Below are 20,797 nucleotides of genomic sequence, written 5' to 3'. Positions count from 1 at the left end.
AGGGAAGGCTTCTGGGAAAGGGACTCCCTGGCCTTGGTATGGATGGTGATCCCACAGCCCAGGCAAGACAAGCTTTGCTTGGGTGGACAGGCGCTGGGGGAAGTGGACGGGTGACGGGAAGAGGAGGCAAGGTGGGAGTTGGTATTGCATCCTTCCTAGCCCAGCCAAACCAAGAGCCAAGTCCCTAGGTGTTTGCAGAGAAACAGAGCAGTAGCTGAAGGGTACAGTGCACAGGGCTGAGTGGGGTGGCAGCTTCTCCAGGAGAGTCATCTTCCTTAGCCCGTCCCCCTGCAGTGATCGACATCAAGCTGGACAAACCCCAGGAGCCCCCGGCCAGCGAGGGCGGCTGCTCCTGCTAATGCAGAGCCGACCTGCGGCTTCCCATGACACTCCTTGCTTGTTGTGTTGCTTCCTATTGGCTAGCTTCCTAAGGGGGGAGGGAACCGAGTTATCAAGATGGGAGGATTTTTCTTTTCTCTCTGTCTCTAGGAGTAGGGTGGGATGGGGAGGGAGGCTGGGCATCAGGGATCACATCACTCTTAACAGCTGTTACTTAAACAACTATTTTTTGGTTTGGTTGTAATATATTGTACTTTATTAAGATTGCCAAAAACTGTTAAAATTTAAAAAAAATTTAAATCATGTGTATACAATTTTTTGCCAGATAAAAATGTAGTCATTTTTATTTGAAAGATGTGCTTTTTGTTTTTGTATATTTGTAAACTTATAGAGAACCTTTCCACACACCTCCTCCTTCCTGTTCTCTTTGAACCTTTCATCACCTCTGCCTTCCTCCCATCCCCAGCCCAATAAATTAAAACAATTAACTGAGCAACTTAATTAGGCTTCAGTCTGGGGCCATGTGGCCCCACTCTCCAGGCCCTACTCCGTTTAAATCAAACATTGGTTGAACACATCAGCCTCTGAAAAGGTAGCTCTGACTCTGTCCTTCCATGGCCAGAGTGGGTCGTCAACCTTGTGTGGAGCTGAGACCAAGGCCTGGGGGCTCTAGGCAGCCCGGCAGCAGCCCCCAGGGGGAACTGCTCCCACCTCTCTTTCTCCTTCCCTGAAAAGCCTTGAAGGGGGTTGAGGGTACAGGCAACCTTGTGTTCTCTGTGCCCTCAGGGACTGGCAGAGCAAGAGGCCATCAGAAGGATGGGGTGCTGTTGGCAATTGCAGCTGCGTGGTGCATGGTTTATAGACTGGGGTGCCATGTGTAGTTCTGAAAATATTTTAACCAGCCCACCCAGCAGTCAGTACACATGCCTGGGCCAAGTCTAAGAAACTCTGTGTGATGTTGGGCAGCGTGCCATCCTGAAGCCTTCCTCCTGGATGTCAGGGAAGCTGGAGCCTGTACCAGCCGGAGTTGATCCTCTGTGATTGGGGAGGTGGGGGTGTTGTCTGCAGAACCACCACCTGGAAAGATCCATGTTCTTAGAGCCTCAGCTGCTAATACTGTTGAGTGCTTTCTGGAAAAGCTGATTTGTTGCTGTTTTTACCCACTGGCATGGCACAGTTGAAGTCTTTGTGGACATATCTTTCTGGCTACCGTGGCTGCGCTGTGGTCACCTGAGGGTATAGTTCAGGTGGGGTCTCCAGAAGGCTGCCCAGGGCACTAGGACTTGCCCCCAGAGAGCCATCTCTTCCATTTTTGATTCATTCCTGAGAGTGGTTTAGTCCTGAGAACCTGCAGAGTCTCTGAAGAGAACTCTCTCTTCCCACTAAGTGATATAACCTACTTGGCCAGCATTCCAAATAGACTCAGACTTACCGCCCTGAGCCTGCACAGAGCCAGGTGCAATGGGCAGTGAGTCTGGCCAAAACGTAAACCCCACCCTCCCTGCTGTCATTGGCTCTCCCTCCAGGCTGCTGCTGGGCATGTCATAGATGGGATGAATGACCATCTGGGGTATGGTGGGCTGAACTCCACAAGGTTGTTGGAATGAATTTTGAAACTTCTCAGAAATTAATCTGAAATGGCAGGCAGTAAGTGCAGCAGAATCTGGCAGGACTGATATCTGTGCAGTGGGCCTGCCACACACCCTCTGCCTAGGAGGCTGTATGCCACAGCTCATCTCTAGCAAGGAATTTATCTTCAGGTGAAGAAGAGAGGAAGCAGGATCCCACTGAACACCTCTTGCAGAAGGCAAGGACCAATGTTTGAATGTGTTTCAGATGTCATGTGTTTAGTTTTTATATGTGTGTACATAATTATGTATAGAGATAGACTTGTGTATACACCTTCCACAAACACATCCTCACGGAGATACATGTGCTCAATGTATATTCTTGTTTCTCCTGCTCTCAAGTTGGAACTTGCATTGTGATAAGTTTTGGAAATTCAAAAGTACTGCAACGTGTTGAAATAAGAAATACTTAATATTGTCAAATAACTTGTGATTGTCTTGCCATCAATAAAATAATGCATAGTTGTGTTAAACTACAGGCAAACATAGCCCACAGGAATATCTCCACCATTTCTCTATGTACTTTATATGCACGGGTGTGCATGCCTGTGTGGGCCAGTGTCCCCCCACCATGGGCACACCCCCAAGTGGTGCTTGTTGGAAGAGTGCTTACTTACCTCGAGAGAATTTACAGGAGTCCACATGACAGCGTCCTGCCTGGTTGGCAGTGAGGGCCATCACCTGTGGCCTCTGAGACCGCCCCATTTACAGGGATCTGCACTGGGTCTCAGTGAATGAACATATGGTAGATTTTTATTTTCTTGGCACTAAAGATTAGCTTTTTTAAAAAGACATCCTATAAAACAGTAGAAACTCAGTTCCCTTCTCATGGGCACACACATCCAAGGCACCATGGACTGTTTTTCCATCCTGGCCTAGAGGAGCAGTAGAAGATAGCATTTGGTTTGACATGGCCTTAGTGAGTCCTGCCTTTCCTAGCATGCACACAACATCCTCTCTTTGAGTTTGGGTTCTCCCCAGCCCCTTGGCCTCTGAGGCTGAGGGTGGCTTCCTCCTGTCCTCCCATCTCAGCAGTTCTATGACGCTCCCTTCCGCAGGTGCGGTTTCTGCCCCTCCATTCCTGGGGTGTGGAAAGGCAGCCAGACCTCTTTTTCAGAAGTTGTTGGTTCCCTGATTTTTGTCTTGAGCAGGCACCATCCTTGTCCCCTTGCTTGCAGGTCGAATTGGCACAGAGTAAGGTTCCATAATAAGCTGTTAGGTGCTCTTGAAGAAGATGTCATGGCATCACCTTAGCACCCCAGCAAGAGCATTGTATCTTTGCTGAATCCAGATGAGTTAGCAGAGGGCAAAGTGGAGGATTCCTTTGAGGAAGTGTTCTCAGTTGAGCAGTTCAGTCCCTCTCCCCAAAGACTAGACCTGACCTGGCAGATTAGCAGGATCCTCTTCTTTTGGCCTTTTTTGTGATGATGGGAGTGAGGGGGGTAAATCTCAAAAACTATCAACAAAGCTCCTGTTCTGCAGGCATCAGGAAAATTAAGTGTAAGATGGAAAAAGCAAACAGCCTATTTACAAGTGGAAACACGTTGGTTCTGATCACTCCTAACTTGCTGGGTGATCATACATACATCATCATGAAGGTGTGACATCAGAATCATGAGCACCATGGCTGCAGTTGTCTGATCCAAGGCTAGTTGGCTTGGTAGCTGTTGGCAGCAGTTTCCCTGGGTCAGAGGCCTCCTTGCTATCGCTGCTCTCTTCTTCTTGTCATCCTTAAACATTCAGTCACGTTCCCAGGTCTTCGGAGAGCAATGGCCAGACCGGTTTCAGTGTCTCTGGCAACAGAAACAAGGATTGAAATGGTGGTAGTTAAGAGTGCAGACACATCTGGGGTGCACTGTCTCCATCATCCTGGTGGCTAGCCAGTGCTGGGAGGCCCTGCCCGGGGGTACCAGTTGTGACAGTAAAGGGATGGCCCTCCTGGCTTCGGCGTCCTGCAGGTAGAGCAGCCTCGTTCCTTCACAAGATGGAAAGCAGGTGAGGATTGTCAGGATGAGATGGGACCAGGTAGCCGAGGACGGTGAGGCGTGTCTGAGCCACTGAGGGGCAGCTGAACAGAAGGATGTCCGTGTGCATCAACCGAGCAGACTGTGTGCCCACTCGTTTCCGAACTACCTCTCCCCAAAGAATGTGAGGCATTGTCACCTTGTTACAGCTATGTGAAGCAGAGCTCTCACAACTCTTCCTATCTACAGGCAGGAAAACCAGGATGGAGAAGGGCGAGTTGCTTATTAGGATAGGAGTGATCAGAACCAGTGAAGTTTCCATTTTTCATCCATTGCTGCCCTGTGTGTGAACAAATGTGACTCCATGTTTATTATACAGCAGGGACTGCTGTGCGTGGGTGTGTTCCTCAGACCATCTCTACTCTTTGGTTAGGACACTAGGTTCTTCCCAGCATATGAGTGAGAATATCAGTGGCATTTTGGGCTCCTCTACTGCACAAGGGCCAGTCCTCAAGTCTACTCTGATTGTCACGGGCACCCACACAGATCAGGACACCCTTTGAATTTTTGTTTGACATGAACTATTTAGGTGTTCCAAAACCTTGGGATCTCAATGTGCAAACTCCTTGGACTCCAGACCCCTGTCTGGTTGGCACTCCCAGAAGCATGTGGTTTCGTCAGGAAATCCTTGCAGCAGGGGTTTAGATGGTTCCTTCAGGAGGTGGGAAACCTCCATAGCATCGAAGGCCAGCCTGCATCTCGCGGTGTGTGTCCACTTCTCCCCTCACTTTCCCCTCACCCATCCCTTTAAAGTGATTGGCTGTGAGGAGCACAGAGGGTGGCAATTCCATCTGTTATGGGCTCAGAAGACATAGCCGCCATGTTGATTTCACATTAAACTGTGTAAAATGTGGAAAAGACTCAGCATGTTGGTCAAACAATAAACTGTCCTAATTCTCAAAACGACGCTTCTGGTCTGTGTTTAAGTGGTGCAGTCATAAATGGGGGGTTCAAAAACAAGAGTTCCTCAAGTGTGTGCTCCACAAAGTCCCTCTTCTCATGCCTGGGTGGTATGTCCACTACCTAAAGCCCTTTGCCGCTTTGCTTCTTCCTTCTACTGGTGGAGCTGGGCTGTCCACCAACCCCGTAGGGGGAAAGGTGGGACACACTCATGAGAGTAAATCCACACACATTCCCCTAATCTCCATTCTGCTGAAAGGCTGATGGGAAGGGAGCCTCCAGGCAGAACTGAGAGTCAGGGGTACCGTATCTTCCTTCATCCCCACTCTCTGCTTGCCATGGCTCGGGGATTAGGAAGCGGGGAGAGGGTACAGGGACTGGATCTCTTATGCTTCTGGTGATTTTCAGAAAGCCATTTAAAGGCAAGAACTTAAGGTGAACTATAATGACCTTTGACAACATCTAGCTGCCATATTCCATCCCCAGCCCCACCCCACACCAGTTAGGAACATCCCTGAGCGGCCCCTCCAGGTCTCAGTTATCTCCAGACTAAAAGATGCTCAGAAAGCCAGCACCGTTCTGGGACTAATCCAAAGAGGAACAAAAGCCAAGATTAGGTAAATTGCACTAGCCTGGGAATCTCACTCTTCTTCAAGTCCAACTTCACTAATTACCTCCCTTTTAAAGCTTCTAAAGGTTCCAGACCACCCTCCAATCTGCTGCCACCTCAAGGAAGCCATCTTTAATTAGAAGAGACAAGAAGTAGATGTCCCTGCCTACTAAGCCTTACTTTTTCTGGCTGCCAGTTGTAAAATGTGAGGCAGAGCAGGTACAGGGGATGTGGCAAGACAGAGGGCTGAGGGCCAGTGAGTAGGTACTTGCATGGGCCAGACTAAGGCTTGAGCGAAGTGGTTCCGAGACAAGCAGTCATTCCCCAATAATTTATGGTGACACGACTTCACACTACAGGGAAGCGAGTAGTCTCACTGGAGACAGCATTCACACTCAGCTGTCCAGCAGTTCCTGCCTTTGGCAGACTAAGGAAGTGCTGTTGGGATTCCTCAGCCATGGATGGGACGATGGCAGAGCTGTGGTGAAGGTCCTGCCTAGAGTGCACGGTGTGGCATTCAGCGACACTGCTCAGCATGGTTCTCCTCATCAGTGTACGAGAGTGGAGGTCACTGTGTGCTAAACTCAAATTTTTAAAAAAAACAATTTTTTGAAACAAAATGATTTCAATACTTGAAACACAGGCTGGGCACAGTGGCTTATGCCTGTAATCCCAGCACTTTGGGAGGCCAAAGTGGACAGATCATGGAGGCCAGGAGTTTGAGAATAGACTGGCCAACATGGTGAAACCCCATTGCTACTAATAATACTAAAAATTATCCAGGCATGGTGCCACACGCCTGTAATTCCAGCTACTAGGGGAGGCTGAGGCAGAAGAATCATTTGAACCCGGGAGGCAGAGGTTGCAGTGAGCTGAGACAGCACCGCTGCACTCCAGCCTGGGCGACAGAGTGAGACTGTCTCAACAGAACAAATAAAAAAACCCTTGAAACAATATTCAAGTCAACAGAACATGGCCATGTGCCTCACACATAAGCATCATGGGAACACTGGCATTTCAGAGGCCAATGGAAAAGTGGCAGTCCTGTTGGGGCTGCATGGCTGGCAGCCGACCACATGCCCACACAGCACTTAGGAGTCAAGTGCAGCCGTGATGGAGCTCACACTACTGAGAGAGTAGGGAAACCACACTGAAAGGGCACATTTCTTAACCTCAGAACGGGGCCACCAGCCTCTAAAGCAGGAATTGTGTTTTTTTAGCATTTCCATGGTCTGCTGCAAGGCATAGCATTTACCCAATGGATGAATGTGTACAAGGCTCTTGTGAGCTTTATGGTTGAAGGTAAGTGGGATTGTTTTCCTGCGCATTTAAATGAAGGTAGGTGTGGTGATCACCTTTCCTTAAATGTGTGAAGGGATGAGATAAAGAGATAGGCATCTTAATTGCCACTGATGGCCTTCAGGTGAGGACAAGCATGAGCCCACTGAAGCTTTGACAATTGTGCTGAACCCAAAACTTCAAAAACAAGAAAAAGCAGAGACTGGCTGAAATGATCTAAGTCAACAGAGCATGGTCAGTGCTTCATACAAGGCAGGACCACAGGGGAACACTGACAGCCCAGGAGGCGCTGAGACAGAGGCAGTGGGAAGAAGTGACAGACCCCAGGGACTCCCCACCACCAGCAGCTGCTGTTGATTAGGAACCCCCAGTGGACTGTCAGGCACCTGGTAGTGGAGGTTACCAAGGCCCGGGCTGGAGAGGAGCCAAAGGAAGAAACAGTGCAGTGCCTAGACCCCTCTGGGTCTGTCCACGTCCATACCCACTGGGAGATTCCATTCCAGAAGTGGACATATTCACCAACAGAGTGCCCGGGGCTCACTCATCACAGCTGCTCCCTCCACAACAGCATCTCACCTCAGCTTTAGCAGGGAACAGGGTCATTTGCATTAGGCAGCTGCTGTCCTAGGAGGTCTCGGTGCCCACACACTTCCACGTTCCTAAGGTGTTTCAAGCTCAAATGTCTCATCTGTGTCATACACTGGTGCCTAGTCGGCCCGTCTCCATGACCTGATATCCATCCTTCTACTCTGGCCACACCTGCCCATCTCACAAAATGGGCCTACTTTAGTCGAATGCCTTCAGGGCCACAAGAGGGCACCACCTGAGTGGAGAGAGCACATTTGACCTCCCATCAAAAGCCTTCCCAGTTCCCAAGGACTAGTCACTATGACCTCATCCTGGCCCAAAGCCACAAGAACAGAATGCCTGCAGGAGCAAGAAGCAAGGTCAGAGTTCCCATGCCTGCCGACTCGACCCTGTTAGAAAAACTCGCAGGGTGTGTGCCCCAAGAGACTTTAAAAACAACATTAAAGGCACATGTGACACTCCAGGCCAGATCATCTCTTGGGGTGTGCAGGAGCCCCATGACTGATAAAAGACTGGTTAAACATGCAGATTGCTGAGGCAATACCAGACTTGCTATTGAATCAAGTTGTCTAAGAGTAGGTCCTCAGATCAGTTTAACAAGCATTGCAGGTAATTCTGACGCCCACTAACATTTGAGACCACTAGTGGTTCTAGATAGAATTTTCCTTTTCTGGAAGACCTTCTTTAGGTCTTTAATCAAATTCAAACTTGCACCCCTTCTTCAGTCACTTTTTTGGTGTGCTGCTTCCTCCAATGAAGTAAAATATTAACCAGAAAAAAAGAACAGGCTGAGAGGGACACATGCCTGTTAACAAAAGCATCAAGCCACTGACTTTTATTCCCATGAGCTCCTACTGTGATTATGTAAGCATGTCACATTCATTGCTCTTACCTACTTCCTAAGTTACTACTTGCCTAATAAGGAAAAGGGCAAGAAATAGAGTCCAAAAGACACTAAGAACACTAGCAGCAGCTTTCAAGTAAGGACTCGGTCAGGGTCTCACGACTTCTCCATTTCGTGTTTCATTTATATTGTCTTCGTGCTCCAGCAGCAAGGCTGACACATGCTTTGGGGTGGGAGCCTGGAGTATTTCTGCCAGATGGTTTGAGGTGACGTGTACTCCCAGAGCCCAAGTGACCCACCAGAAGGGACGTGTGAGACAGCAGGCAGAGGCTGTACATGGACGATCACACTCCCTCAGATGGCATCAGCCCCATGCTTTATCCTTTGACTCCCCCTGATCCTCAAGGCCAAGTGGGGTGCCCCTGCTGAATGCTCCAGAGAACTGTGGGCCTCTCCTACCATGGCTCTTAATGCACTGTTCCATAACTGGCTTCTCACCTGGACACAGCCACCCTGCTCTCCTTGTAAGCTTTAGTTGGGCTTGTCCTTGAGTGTGTGAGGTAAGAATAGGAGAGTGTGTTCCTGTGTATGTTGCAATCTTTAGGCTCAGGAAACAAGGAGTTAGGCCGGAATCCTGACATGTGCACTCATTGGTACTCACCATTCCACTCTATTTAATTGCTTTGAGCCAGACAGCCTGTTTTCTTTACCACAAAATATACTAATCATTTTTAAAAGCCTCATGTTTAAGAAGACAGCAAAGAACATCACTTCAAAAGGCAACTTTTTTTTTTTTTTTGGCATCAATGAATATGCACTTTAGAAATTTACAGAGAACTTTTTTCACTTTGTATTTGCTCCACAGCATTCTAGCCAAGAGTACAAAATAGGAGATCTTCGAGCAGCACATGAAGATGGCCCAGGAGCCTTCGGCCATCCAGAGAAGCAGAGCAGCACCTAAATCTCCATACACTTCCCAGTATAACTACTAAGAACACACTAGACCCTTGGCATTAGGGGATTTATCATGTCCAGTTCTGTTATCTGGGAATGACTCCAAGGGTTTGTGACAAGCTTTTGAAACATAAGTGCTAAGACTGGAGTGTGGACAAGTCACTGAGCTAATGAAGAACAGACCCACTGTCTGCTTGGCTCTGCTATTTTGTACTTGTCTTCACATGCGGGGAAACTTCGTTAACTGTGCCCACAAATCAGAGAAATTCGCAAAGGACTAGACAATGTTTTGCCTGTGAACGTCAGAGGCAACTGGAAATCAACTAGCTTCATACACAGGCAGGTTTGTTTCCAGGAGAAAGGGACCAAAGCATAGAAGGAGAAGATAAGAGAACTTTTCAGGTGATGGCCATATCTCATCATATCCTCTCTGTGTGGAGTCTGCTTGTCACAAAAACCTTGACCTACATCAAGTTAAACCTTAACAAAGGGAAGATACAGGCATCAAATAAAAGGTACTTACTTGTTTGAAAGGCAGCCATAAGGGAGAAATGAACTTAAAAAAAAAAAAAAATTCCAAACTGGTTTCAACAGTACTTTGTTTCAACAAGGAAATGTTTCTAACCACATTTTGTACCCCTTCCTTATCAACTCCAGACTACCACTGCCCATTTTCCAAAACTGTGTATCACACACATCCGGGTCTTGTGCTTTGGAGCTGCCTCTCAGGCAATTTTAGCCAGCCATTTCTCCAAGTCCTGGATGTCAGCAGAGCCCGCATCCCCTCTTCCACCCTTGGCACTGCACTCCAAGAACTCCACTTTGAGGGCCAACTGTGAGAATTCAAACTCTTTGCCTTTCTTCCCCAGCTGAGCAGGGGCAGTGCTGGAACTGTCCAGTGTGCTAGGGGCAGCAGAACGGGTAACTCGTAAGGTGTTGCTGTGGGACAAAAGGAAACAAGTCAGGAGGCAGTATTTTTATACAGCAATTAAATCATATTAGTTTCTAAACATTTCAGCACTCATTTAAAACTTAACCATAGAATTGCCAATTATGCTATTAAGATTGCTGAATAATCCTTTGCATTTATAAGTCCCTCTCTTGGACAGAGAGGTGAGGTAGGTTAGTGGGGGAGGGGGTTGGACGTCACAGGGCTAGAGGGCAGGTCAGCAGTGGACCAGGTCACACCAACTTTCTTCCAGCCCAGGGCCCCCTTCTAAGAGGATCTCCTGAATGATGCTATTTAAAAATATATTTTTAAAATACATGCTATAAGTGTTATAAAAACATAAGTTTCTGAAAGTTAAGTGTGGGTAGATAGGGTATGTATTTTTATCTTGAGTCTATTTGGATATGGAGTTTAGAAATCCACAAACTCCAGATGCTCATATCTAACTGGGGCACAATTACTATTACCCAACCTCTTTAACCACCAAAACTTCCCAATGTAAGTCCCCTTACTGCCACCTGCTGGTCCTAATAAAGGGTGCATAAGCAACACTCATTTGCTGGCCTCCCCTTCCCTTTCTGCTATCCAGAAGCAGGAATGCATGCTGCCAATCTTCTTTCTTACAAAATAAAGCATTTCTTTTTCTGTGAAGTTGCTTCAAAATTAGTGAAGAATCCACAGACAAAACTAAGCAATACCTTGTTTAGGAACGAACACACACACACACAAACTATAGAAGTATTTTTAAAAAATAATACAAAACTGGATATTGGTAACCTCCTGAGGGAAAAGCTTTTGGGGAGAAAAATGGGCCTTCTAGGCATGGTGGTGAGTACATAGGTACTCATTTTAATATTTTTTAAGCTTAATGCATGTGAGTTTCATATGTAAGATATTTTACAATAAAAAATTTTTAAGGAAAAAAAGTATGTATTCAGCTTTTGCCATAAGGCCATGTAAATATAGTATACCTTGCTATTCAGAGACTATGAAATGCCTCAAAGCTAACAGGACCTAATTCTCATAAATCTGAAATTAAACTAAAATTAGTCAGATTCTGCCGGGCGCGGTGGCTCACGCCTGTAATCCCAGCACTTTGGGAGGCCGAGGCGGGCGGATCACAAGGTCAGGAGATCGAGACCACGGTGAAACCCCGTCTCTACTAAAAATACAAAAAATTAGCCGGGCGCGGTTGTGGGCGCCTGTAGTCCCAGCTACTCGGGAGGCTGAGGCAGGAGAATGGCATGAACCCGGGAGGCGGAGCTTGCAGTGAGCCGAGATCGCGCCACTGCACTCCAGCCTGGGCGACAGAGCGAGACTCCGTCTCAAAAAAAAAAAAAAAAAAAAAAAAAAAAAAAAAAATTAGTCAGATTCCTAGTTTTAACTGATGTTAACCTTTACAACTTTTCAACATTTCGTTTCACTGCCTTTTAATAAAGCTTGCCTTCTGTACTGTTTTTCTCTAAGTCTACAGAGTGAAAAGCAAACAGCCTATGGAAAATGTGTTTTAACCAGGGGAAGACTTGGACTGTACTGTTAAAAATAACCAAAGACTGATTCACAAATAACATTATGACAGCTTTGGCTTCCCCAAAACAATTCCCAACAATTGCAAGAGAATTTTTAGAAAAAACCCAACCATCGAATTGTTCCAATGTCCCTATTAACCTAACGGCAAGCAATAGATACAATCCAAGAGAGTGAGCATCAAGAGCCCAGGACAGGGTGATAAACTCGCAGCTCCAGAGGGAAAGGAACCACTGAAAATGGCATAGGTAGGGCCGGCAGAATTGTTCTGCAAAGAGCCAGAAATTAAATATTTTGTCACATATTTTTCCTCTGTTTTCTACCTGCCCTTTAAAAATGTCGATTTACTCTTGGCTTGCAAGCCCAGGCAGGAGTTTGCCAATGCCCGAAGCTGACTAGATTCTACTAGACTCTAAGCTCCTGAGTACAGGAACACATTTCCTCCTACAGCTGCTCCCGACTGCAGGCTTGGCATCTACTAGATGCACTACAGGTGCTTCTTAAATGAATAAGGGAGTCAGTAAATCATAGTGAGGAGCCAAGATTCTAAAAGTTGAATTTGTACAGTTTTTCCTCATCAGATCCTTTTCAAGGCCTTACACAAAAGCAATAGGAAAACATAACTTGCTTTACTATAAATGTTGATCATTTCTTCTAAGCCAGCTTTTGGCTAGCTCTTACAAACTGGCATAACACAGAAGACATGCTAGATGCCTTAAAATTCAAAAGCTCAATTTATAAACTTTGAAACACTCAAAGCAGGATATATAATATTGCCAAGTACTTTAATAATCTAAGAAGCTACAATATAGTATCAAAGACTTGCAGTCTTCCTCAGTGTTCTGTTCTTATTCTGTCAATAATAATTTCCAAAGTGGCTTTTAAATGTTTTAATTTCTTTTTTCCTGATTCTCAGTTTTTATTTTTTATTATTTACATGCATCCTTAAATACCGCTCCACATGCATTATTGAGTGGTGAACAAACACTTCCACTCACTGAAATAACACCGTTCTCAAGTTGGCATGTAAAATGTTTTAGCTTCTAAAACCTTTCAACTATGAATGATTTAGTAACAATGGTAAAATACATTGAGTTTATGGTTTCAAAAAAATCTTTCCATGAAATTGTAAAATATAAGCATCCCAGTAAGTTTCTGTGATTCCATTATTTTGTAAATTATTTAACAAATATGTATCACACTAATCTTCAGTCTATAATTGTGATAATCACATACAACCAAACAAAAGAAACGTGCATATGCTGCTTACAGTCTAAGTGTTAAGATATATAATTAACCAACAGGCCTCTTTCCCACTTACAGTTCTTTCTCCAGCTGCTGCTGAATTAACTTTGCTGATTTTGCCATTGCAATATCTGTAAAGAAATAAAAGACACTGTTGTAGTTTAAATGAGAATGGGTTTTTCCCAAGACTTCTTACACAGAAGGAAAATTCCTACTTAAACCAGCAAGTTTCTTTCCTCTTTTTAAAAAAAAAAAATACCTTTTTTACTAGTTCCTTCTCTATCAAAGTAAGCTTTATACTTGCACTAGGGGCTTTCCCAAGATAATGCTTATAAACATATTATGCTGGTGACCCTAAAACTGACTTTAGCTTTCACTAAAGTTCTTCATACCTTACAGACCTTTCAATTCAATGCACATGTAAGTTTAGTCAGTTTAACAGAAAGAAAACCTGCCAGTGCTGTGATTGTGAGAAGTGCCTTCACACACCAAAAGACAATGCCCTACCTGTCATTTAAAAGTCAACTTAGCATGTTTCCAGTTGATACTAAGATGATACATTTAAAGCATTAAGTGTACTAAAGGTAAGAAACAAGCCCTGGTTTGGCACAAAGCCCATGGCAAATAAACAATAACTCCCTTCCTTATACTCAAGCAGAGAAATAAAGAGGTCAGGTAATGATGCTAATAACTGCATTCCTGATAAGGCATTATCAATATTAACTGGTCACTTCTGAGAAATGCCTTGGACTCGTCATAGAATCAGAATTTCAGATCTGAAAGGGACCTGAAGAGATCCACCAGTCTATCTTATTGTACAGGTCACCGAACTGAAGCCCAGTTTTATTGGGGATTACTGGAAAGTTTTCAATGGTTATCAGGTTAAAAGAAAACAACTTCAGCAAACTCCCCTTGATAAAATGTGCTGCTGACCTGCGGTTTGGCTGGGCGCGGTGGCTCAAGCCTGTAATCCCAGCACTTTGGGAGGCCGAGGCGGGCAGATCACAAGGTCAGGAGATCGAGACCATCCTGGCTAACATGGTGAAACCCCATCTCTACTAAAAATACAAAAAATTAGCCGGGCGCAGTTGTGGGCGCCTGTAGTCCCAGCTACTCGGGAGGCTGAGGCAGGAGAATGGCGTGAACCCAGGAGGCAGAGTTTGCAGTGTCCCAAGATCGTGCCACTGCACTCCAACCTGGGTGACAGAGTGAGACTCTGTCTCAAAAAAAAAGGAAAAAAATGTGCTGTACAGTAAACTTGTTAAACTTCTTTGAAAGCAGAGACTCCCTCCTTCAAAACTGTGCATCTGATATCACATATTGTCAATCTGATGAACCTAACTTGGTAAGGTAAAATAATTTATAATTGGAAAAAACACTGTATCAAAGAAAAATCAGTTAGCAGTCTCTTGGTTGTCATTCCTTGGTCTTCTGGTTAGAAGACTGGTGAAAAGGTAGGAGTAGAAATAAATTTTAAGATTAAAAATCCTTCAATTTATAGTTCTTTATAGCAATTATCTCTCATCCTCAATAACAACTGTAAATAATGGAAATAATTCTTAGTAGCAGCAATCCCGAAAAAACTCAATTATTATTGCAAGAAAACATGACGGCACCTTGCTTATTGCAGGCTATCAAGAATGATGGTGTGTTCTTCAGACCCATACTGTCAATGAGGACTTGATACAAAAACTCAGCCACATCTTTCACCTCTCGCTGGAATGCTGCACTATCCACAACAAACACAATAGCCCTGGTGGGAGAAAAAAAGAAAAACTGGCACGTGAACATGTAGCAGGACATCATTATCTTGAAAAACTATCCTGAATTTCTTCAAAGTCAGTCTTGGTGATTAACATTCAGCAGACACACATGCAGGTCTGTGCATATGTTATCATACAACACAAATCCTCATTTAACAAGGAACTATTGAGTGCTACTGTGTATCAATGACTGAAGCTGAAAAAAGACAGTAAGAAATGATGCCTGTCCTCCAAGACAAATCATCATATAGAGAACCATAGAAAAATGCCAAGACAGAACTATGCACACGTGTAACAGGAATAAAGAGAAAGATCATTTAAATGAGACCAGGTCAAAGGTAACTTTAAGGAGAATGTAACAGTTGAGTTGAATCTTAGACCAAAAATTGGGACACAGACTGTCTGGAAAGTACAGGTTGAGTATCCCCAATCCAAAAATCCAAAATCTCAAATCTAAAACATTTCTGGTTCCAAGCATTATGGATAAGGGATACTCAGTCTACAGTATGTTCAAGGCACAAATACATGAAACAAATTCCCTGGGGAAGTCAAGGTAAGCTGGTGCACAGGGAGATGGGGAAATGAAGGAGAACCGAGTCAGACAGCGAAGTGTGACACAACGATCTGTGGAGTTCATGCTTTTCTGTCTTATGAAGAATACTGGTGCATAAATGGAAGACAAAGCAATCTTAGAGGGCGCTTGAACTAGAAGCACAGTGACCAGGTAGGGCGTCACTTAACACAGCCATAGTGGGACCCCTCATGTGACAGAAAAAAAGAAATATCAAAGCTAAAGTGCAGCAGCCCAGGGAAACGGTAGACAACAGGTCTTAGGGGGCCGGGTGTGTGGTGCCTCACGCCTGTAATCTCAGCACCTGGGGGGCTGAGACGGGCGGATTGCTTGAGGTAAGGAGTTCGAGACGAGTCTGGGCAACATGATGAAACCCAATCTCTATTAAAAATATAACAATTAGCCAGATATGGTGGCGGGAGCCTGTAATCCCAGCTACTTGAGAGGCTGAGGCAGATGAGTTGCTTGAACCCAGAAGGCAAAGGTTGCAGTGAACGGAGATCATGCCACTACACTCCAGCCTGGGCGACAAAGCGAGACTCCATCTCAAAAAAAAAAACAACAAAATACCAGCCTTATGGGCAAGGGTTTGAATGCCCAGGTGGAGATAAGAGACATGCAATGGCCAACACGCAGCTAGGGAGCTAGAACCGAACGCCCTGTACAAAGCCTACAACTTAAAATAGTCTCAGGGAGGTCGGGGCTTGCAAAAAAAGTTCCCTTAGAAACACCAGGCCTCCACTGCCTCCCACAGATACAGGGTATGAATTTATAGTCTCCAGGTATAAGACCTGCAAGGGGAAAGGTTTACGTAAAAATTGGGCCAGACTTATTGAAGCCCTATGGCCCCAACAGAAGGAATTATGAACTGCTTATGGAGCAAGGCTTTCATATCCTACAGGATTAAAGAAGACCAACCACAATATCAATGATGTGTCACTCTTGAAGAAAGGTTCTGGATCAAAAATTACAAGGCACAGAAGAAAATAATTATGAAGGAGAATAACTGGCACCCCAAAGAGAATAATCAGCACCTCAAAACTAGGATAATAAAGCTATCTATCTATAAAGTAAATGTTTAAAATTATTTAAGAAAATACTACAAACTACAATAAAGAATAAAATAATATAAAAAGAAACAGGCTGGTTTGAAAAGGTAAGTATTTTAGACAAATATAGTAAATGATATTAATAAATCAATGGAAAAGTTAAGCAGAGATTATGCTCAGCTGAAAAGAATATAATAAACTAGAAAACAAATCTGAGGGAATCTTACAATAAGCGAGGTAGAAAGATTTGTAAGATATGATAGAGAGGAAATAAGAAAGGCAGAATAATAAGGTTCAATAACATTCATAAGATTTCCAGAGCGTGAGAAATGATAATGGGGGAAACAGCACTACCTGGAGAAACGATGGTGAGAATTTTCCAAAACTGAGGAGAATCTTTGGTCTGGAACAGCACACCCGAATTCCAAGAATGATAAAGCTAAATCCATCCTTAAACAGAAGAAAATCTATCCCTGGATAGGTCAAATCAGGCAGACTTACTACAGTGAGATGACAATTAGACTGACTGGCAACAGCATTCTCATCTGCAACAGATGAATGATGTCAGGAGTCATGCGGCTGCCACCCAGGACTCTGCACTCAGCTAAAACAGTCATTCCAAAATGCGGGCCAAATAGAGATACAAATGAACAAAGACTGAAAACATTTGACTACTCATCACCCTCTCTGGAAACACTTCTAAAAGATATACTCAGTGAGAGAAAACTGAATCTAAAGAGAAGTAAAATTCAAGAAGCAATGGGGAGCAAAAGACCATAAACATAACATCCTGGTAATTCTTATCACTGAATGTAAGAGAAAAAAAAAGTATGGTTGGGGGTTAAAAAGGAACATAAATAAAAGGAAGATGTGAGGAAGATCAAAGTTGGAGTGTTTCAGGTTCAGGAAAAGGAAACTGCTATTATTGGTTTCAGACACTCAAATAAGCAATGTTTTAAAAGTGGGGGAGGGGATGACGATAAGAACAGCAATAGCATATGTTCAAATCAGGAGAGGGAAAATAGCCACTAGGGAAACCTGGCAAAGCAAGACAGCAGAATTTAAAAAAGTCATATACCAATATAGTAAATGTCTTTTCAACTTGCATGTATCATTATTATAATGTATTTGAACTAAGTTTTATCTTCATATTTTACATGTTTTATTTACCCAAAATACATGAATCACAGAGTAGTTATACTGCAAATCATAAAATATTTAGAACTGGCAATAGAAAAAGAAAAAAAATTAATTGGAAATAAAAACCCAATTATGGCAAAATTTACCAGTTCTAGATTTGTCTCAATTATCCAAGGAATAAAAATCACATTCTTATCTGTGACAAATTGTTCATCACCACCATCTTGTGGGCAAAAATGCAATAATGAAATTTCAGTCTAGCCATCTTCAATAAAAGGCAAAGAATCAACTACTTCATTCCATCAAAACTAAAATGCTGCCAATTAAAAGACATTATTTTAGGGACTGCTAAGAGAAAATATTGCCAATTAAACTATGACACCATCAACTGTAAGATATATTCCAAATTCAGAGATAATAAAATGTGTCTTCAAATCAGTGAAATGTGGCATACTGATTTCCTCTTCAGTTTTTATTAATGTTAGAGACCAAAAAAGAAGCATCTGAAACTGCAGCATAAGACTTTTAGGGAAGAACTTAAGACTCAATAACACCAGGGCACACACTAAAAGAAATATGGAAATACTGTTCTGTACTTCTTGAAACATCAATTTTAGGTTTTGAGAATATATATGGGCTGGGCGCAGTGGTTCATGCCTGTAATCCCAACACTTCGGGAGGCCGAGGCCAGTGGAGCTGGAGACCAGCCTGGCCAACATGGTGAAACCCCGTCTCTACTAAAAATATAAAAAATTAGCAGGGTGTGGTGGCGTGTGCCTGTAATCCCAGCTACTCAGTAGGCTGAGGCAGGAGAATCACTTGAACCCAGGAGGTGGAAGTTGCAGTGAGCCAAGATAACACCACTGCACTTCAGCCAGGGTGACAGAATGAGACTGTCTCAAAAAAAACCAAAAACTATATATATAAATGATGTTGGCATTTAATAACTTCTAGGATTCAGCCCAGCTTTAAAATTCTTTTTTCAGATTTTAATAGTCATATACATTATTAAATTCATCTTCAGAATAAATGCAAACATTTAGTAACAATGACAAGGGTTAACATTTCCTAAACACTAAAAAACACTTTTTAAGCATTTTAATCCCATAAAATCCTCATAATCCAGGTGAAGGTGGACTTGCAAGCCAGAACTGGCTGACCCCAAGGTCACCTCAAGGCCTACCAAAGGATACCAAGCTGCCTCCCAAACACCACCAGAGCAAATCACATGAGTGGCTTTGATATACAGATACAGACCTAGACAAGCCCATTTCACTTCTTTCCTTCTTACCTGGCTGAAGACTTAAACCGCTCTAAGAACTGAAGCCTCAAACTCTCATGGCCGGGGAGGTCAATCAAGGTCAGACTATTGCCCTGGGGATGGCAGCAATAACATTAATGTTTCAGTAGAGTTCCACGTTCACAGTATAAACCTTTAGTATCACATTTTGGCTACCAGACTGGTACCTAATCAATTAATCAAACAAATGTTCACAGAGCATCTTCTCATAAAACACTAGTCAACGTTCTGGGGATGTAACAGTGGCCAAAGACACAGTTCCTGGTCTAGCAAAATTTATGAGAAAGGTGAACATAAAGTAAAATTACACATAAATATAAAATGGGAACGTTGATAAATGTTCTGAGGGTACAGGAGAAGCCTGTCTGGGGGTGTCAGGGAAGCATGATCTACCTGAGTCAGCTTGGGAGATAAACCAGTGTGAGTACAGCAAAGTAGGAGTACAGTATGAATATAAGCAAAAATGTGAAAACAGTAACAAATACTCATAAACTAATAATGTAATATAAGAACTTACAATTTTTCATAGAGCTTATTACTCTTACTGGGATCTCCAATCTTTATAACAAAGTACACTTTAATCATTTCCACGCTTAATCTAATTTTTAAAATATTTATCTTCCAGACACATCATTTATTTGTTCCAACTCGATCAGTATTTGTGTCAATTCTGGAGCCCCTATTGAGCAAATCTATGATGCACCCTAGTAAGTTCTATTCACCATTCCAGGCCGCCATTCTTGAATATAAGGTCAAGGCCTGGAATGGGAATAGAGCTTATATTCAGTGCAATTGTGGCTGTGCTCAACAATAAGACTCTCAGATGTGGCCTGGTACATGCAGCAGACCCACTGATCATTTCTTAGATGTTCTACGTTATCCACAGCCAACCATACCCACAGTTCAGAAGCAGACAATCTGTACAGGTTTAACACAATTCCAGCTGGGTTTATTATGACCTTACCTTTCACATAGCCTGTGCATTTCTTTATAGACAAATATAAATGTTTTTTATTAGTCCCTCTCTTTTTTTTAAGGACTGTTAAGAGTCTGGAGACCCCAGGTTGGGACTTATTGCTCCATTTCAAAAGCAACACTACACCACATACCCTAAGCAATTCGGAAGATACATTACTAGGTACATTATTGTCTAAAGAGATGAGATCGAAAACGTAAGGGGGTAGGAGGAAGAGTGAAGAAGGAAGGGAAAAATGCTCTAAATATTCAGTAGAAATAGAGATAGAATAGAAATATAGACTAACAGAAGCCACATATGTAATTCTAAATATTCCAGTAACCATAATAAAAAAGTAAAAAGAGATTGGTAAAATTAATTTTAATAGTTATTTAATCTAATATATCCAAAATATTACCTTTTAACATGTAATGAAAAAAAGAAAGTATTAATGATACTTTACATTCTTTTTTTCCATACTAAGTCTTCAAGATCTGGTGTGTACTTCACATTTATAGCATGCCTCAATTTGGACTAGTCCTAGTTTATAGCTCAACAGTCACATGTGGCCATTGGCTGCATATTAGAAGGTACAGATCTAAAGTGTATCCTAGAATATCCTACGTTAAAAATCTAGTGCAGGTACCAGATGACCTTCCAAACCTGGAATTTCAAAATCTGAATCCTTGGGAGTTTAGAAAGGTCTGGGCCACAAAGAGTGTCATCATTGAAAAAAATATATATCTCTCTCTAAGATATTTACAAATATGTCCCTTTATCTTTCTTTACAATCTTTAATTCTGGAGGCCTGAGAAAGGGGAAAGAAGACAAAGAGAAGAAGAAAAGGTCTCAAATCACAATTCTAATTCATCCATCTATCCATCCACCCACACCCTCCAACCAGCCCTCACTCCACTCACTCACCAAAACTTATTACATGGCTGGGCGCAGTGGCTCACGCCTGTAATCCCAGCACTTTGGGAGGCCGAGGTGGGAGGATCACTTGAGGTCAGGAGTTCAAGACCAGCCTGGCCAACATGGTGAAACCCCATCTCTACTAAAAATACAAAAATTAGCCAGGCATGATGGTGGGTGCCTATAATCCCAGCTAC

General features: G+C 43.3%; 2 protein-coding genes across 3 annotated transcripts in view; one reads left to right on the top strand and one right to left on the bottom strand.

Annotated features, from left to right (window-relative positions):
* The window catches only part of LOC105469883 (RAB6B, member RAS oncogene family), a 68,748-nt gene extending 63,851 nt beyond the window's left edge, over nt 1-4,897 (top strand). The window contains exon 8 of the mRNA XM_011721460.3: nt 295-4,897. Within this exon, the coding sequence (XP_011719762.1) occupies nt 295-359 (65 nt within the window). The 3' untranslated portion in view covers nt 360-4,897. The remainder of the gene's footprint in view (nt 1-294) is intronic.
* A 4,102-nt stretch (nt 4,898-8,999) lies between these two features.
* The window catches only part of LOC105469882 (SRP receptor subunit beta), a 35,297-nt gene continuing 23,499 nt past the window's right edge, over nt 9,000-20,797 (bottom strand). For both annotated transcript variants that reach the window (XM_011721458.2, XM_011721457.3), the window contains 4 exons: nt 18,722-18,804; nt 14,524-14,660; nt 12,984-13,038; nt 9,000-10,125 (listed from right to left, as the gene is read on the bottom strand). In XM_011721458.2, the coding sequence (XP_011719760.2) occupies nt 9,912-10,125; nt 12,984-13,038; nt 14,524-14,660; nt 18,722-18,804 (489 nt within the window). In that variant the 3' untranslated portion in view covers nt 9,000-9,911. The remainder of the gene's footprint in view (nt 10,126-12,983; nt 13,039-14,523; nt 14,661-18,721; nt 18,805-20,797) is intronic.

Source organism: Macaca nemestrina, chromosome 2 (genome assembly GCF_043159975.1).
Source record: "Macaca nemestrina isolate mMacNem1 chromosome 2, mMacNem.hap1, whole genome shotgun sequence".
Lineage (NCBI taxonomy): Eukaryota > Metazoa > Chordata > Mammalia > Primates > Cercopithecidae > Macaca > Macaca nemestrina.
Note: the sequence above shows the minus strand (reverse complement) of the source record. Positions and strands in the feature narration are given on the sequence as shown.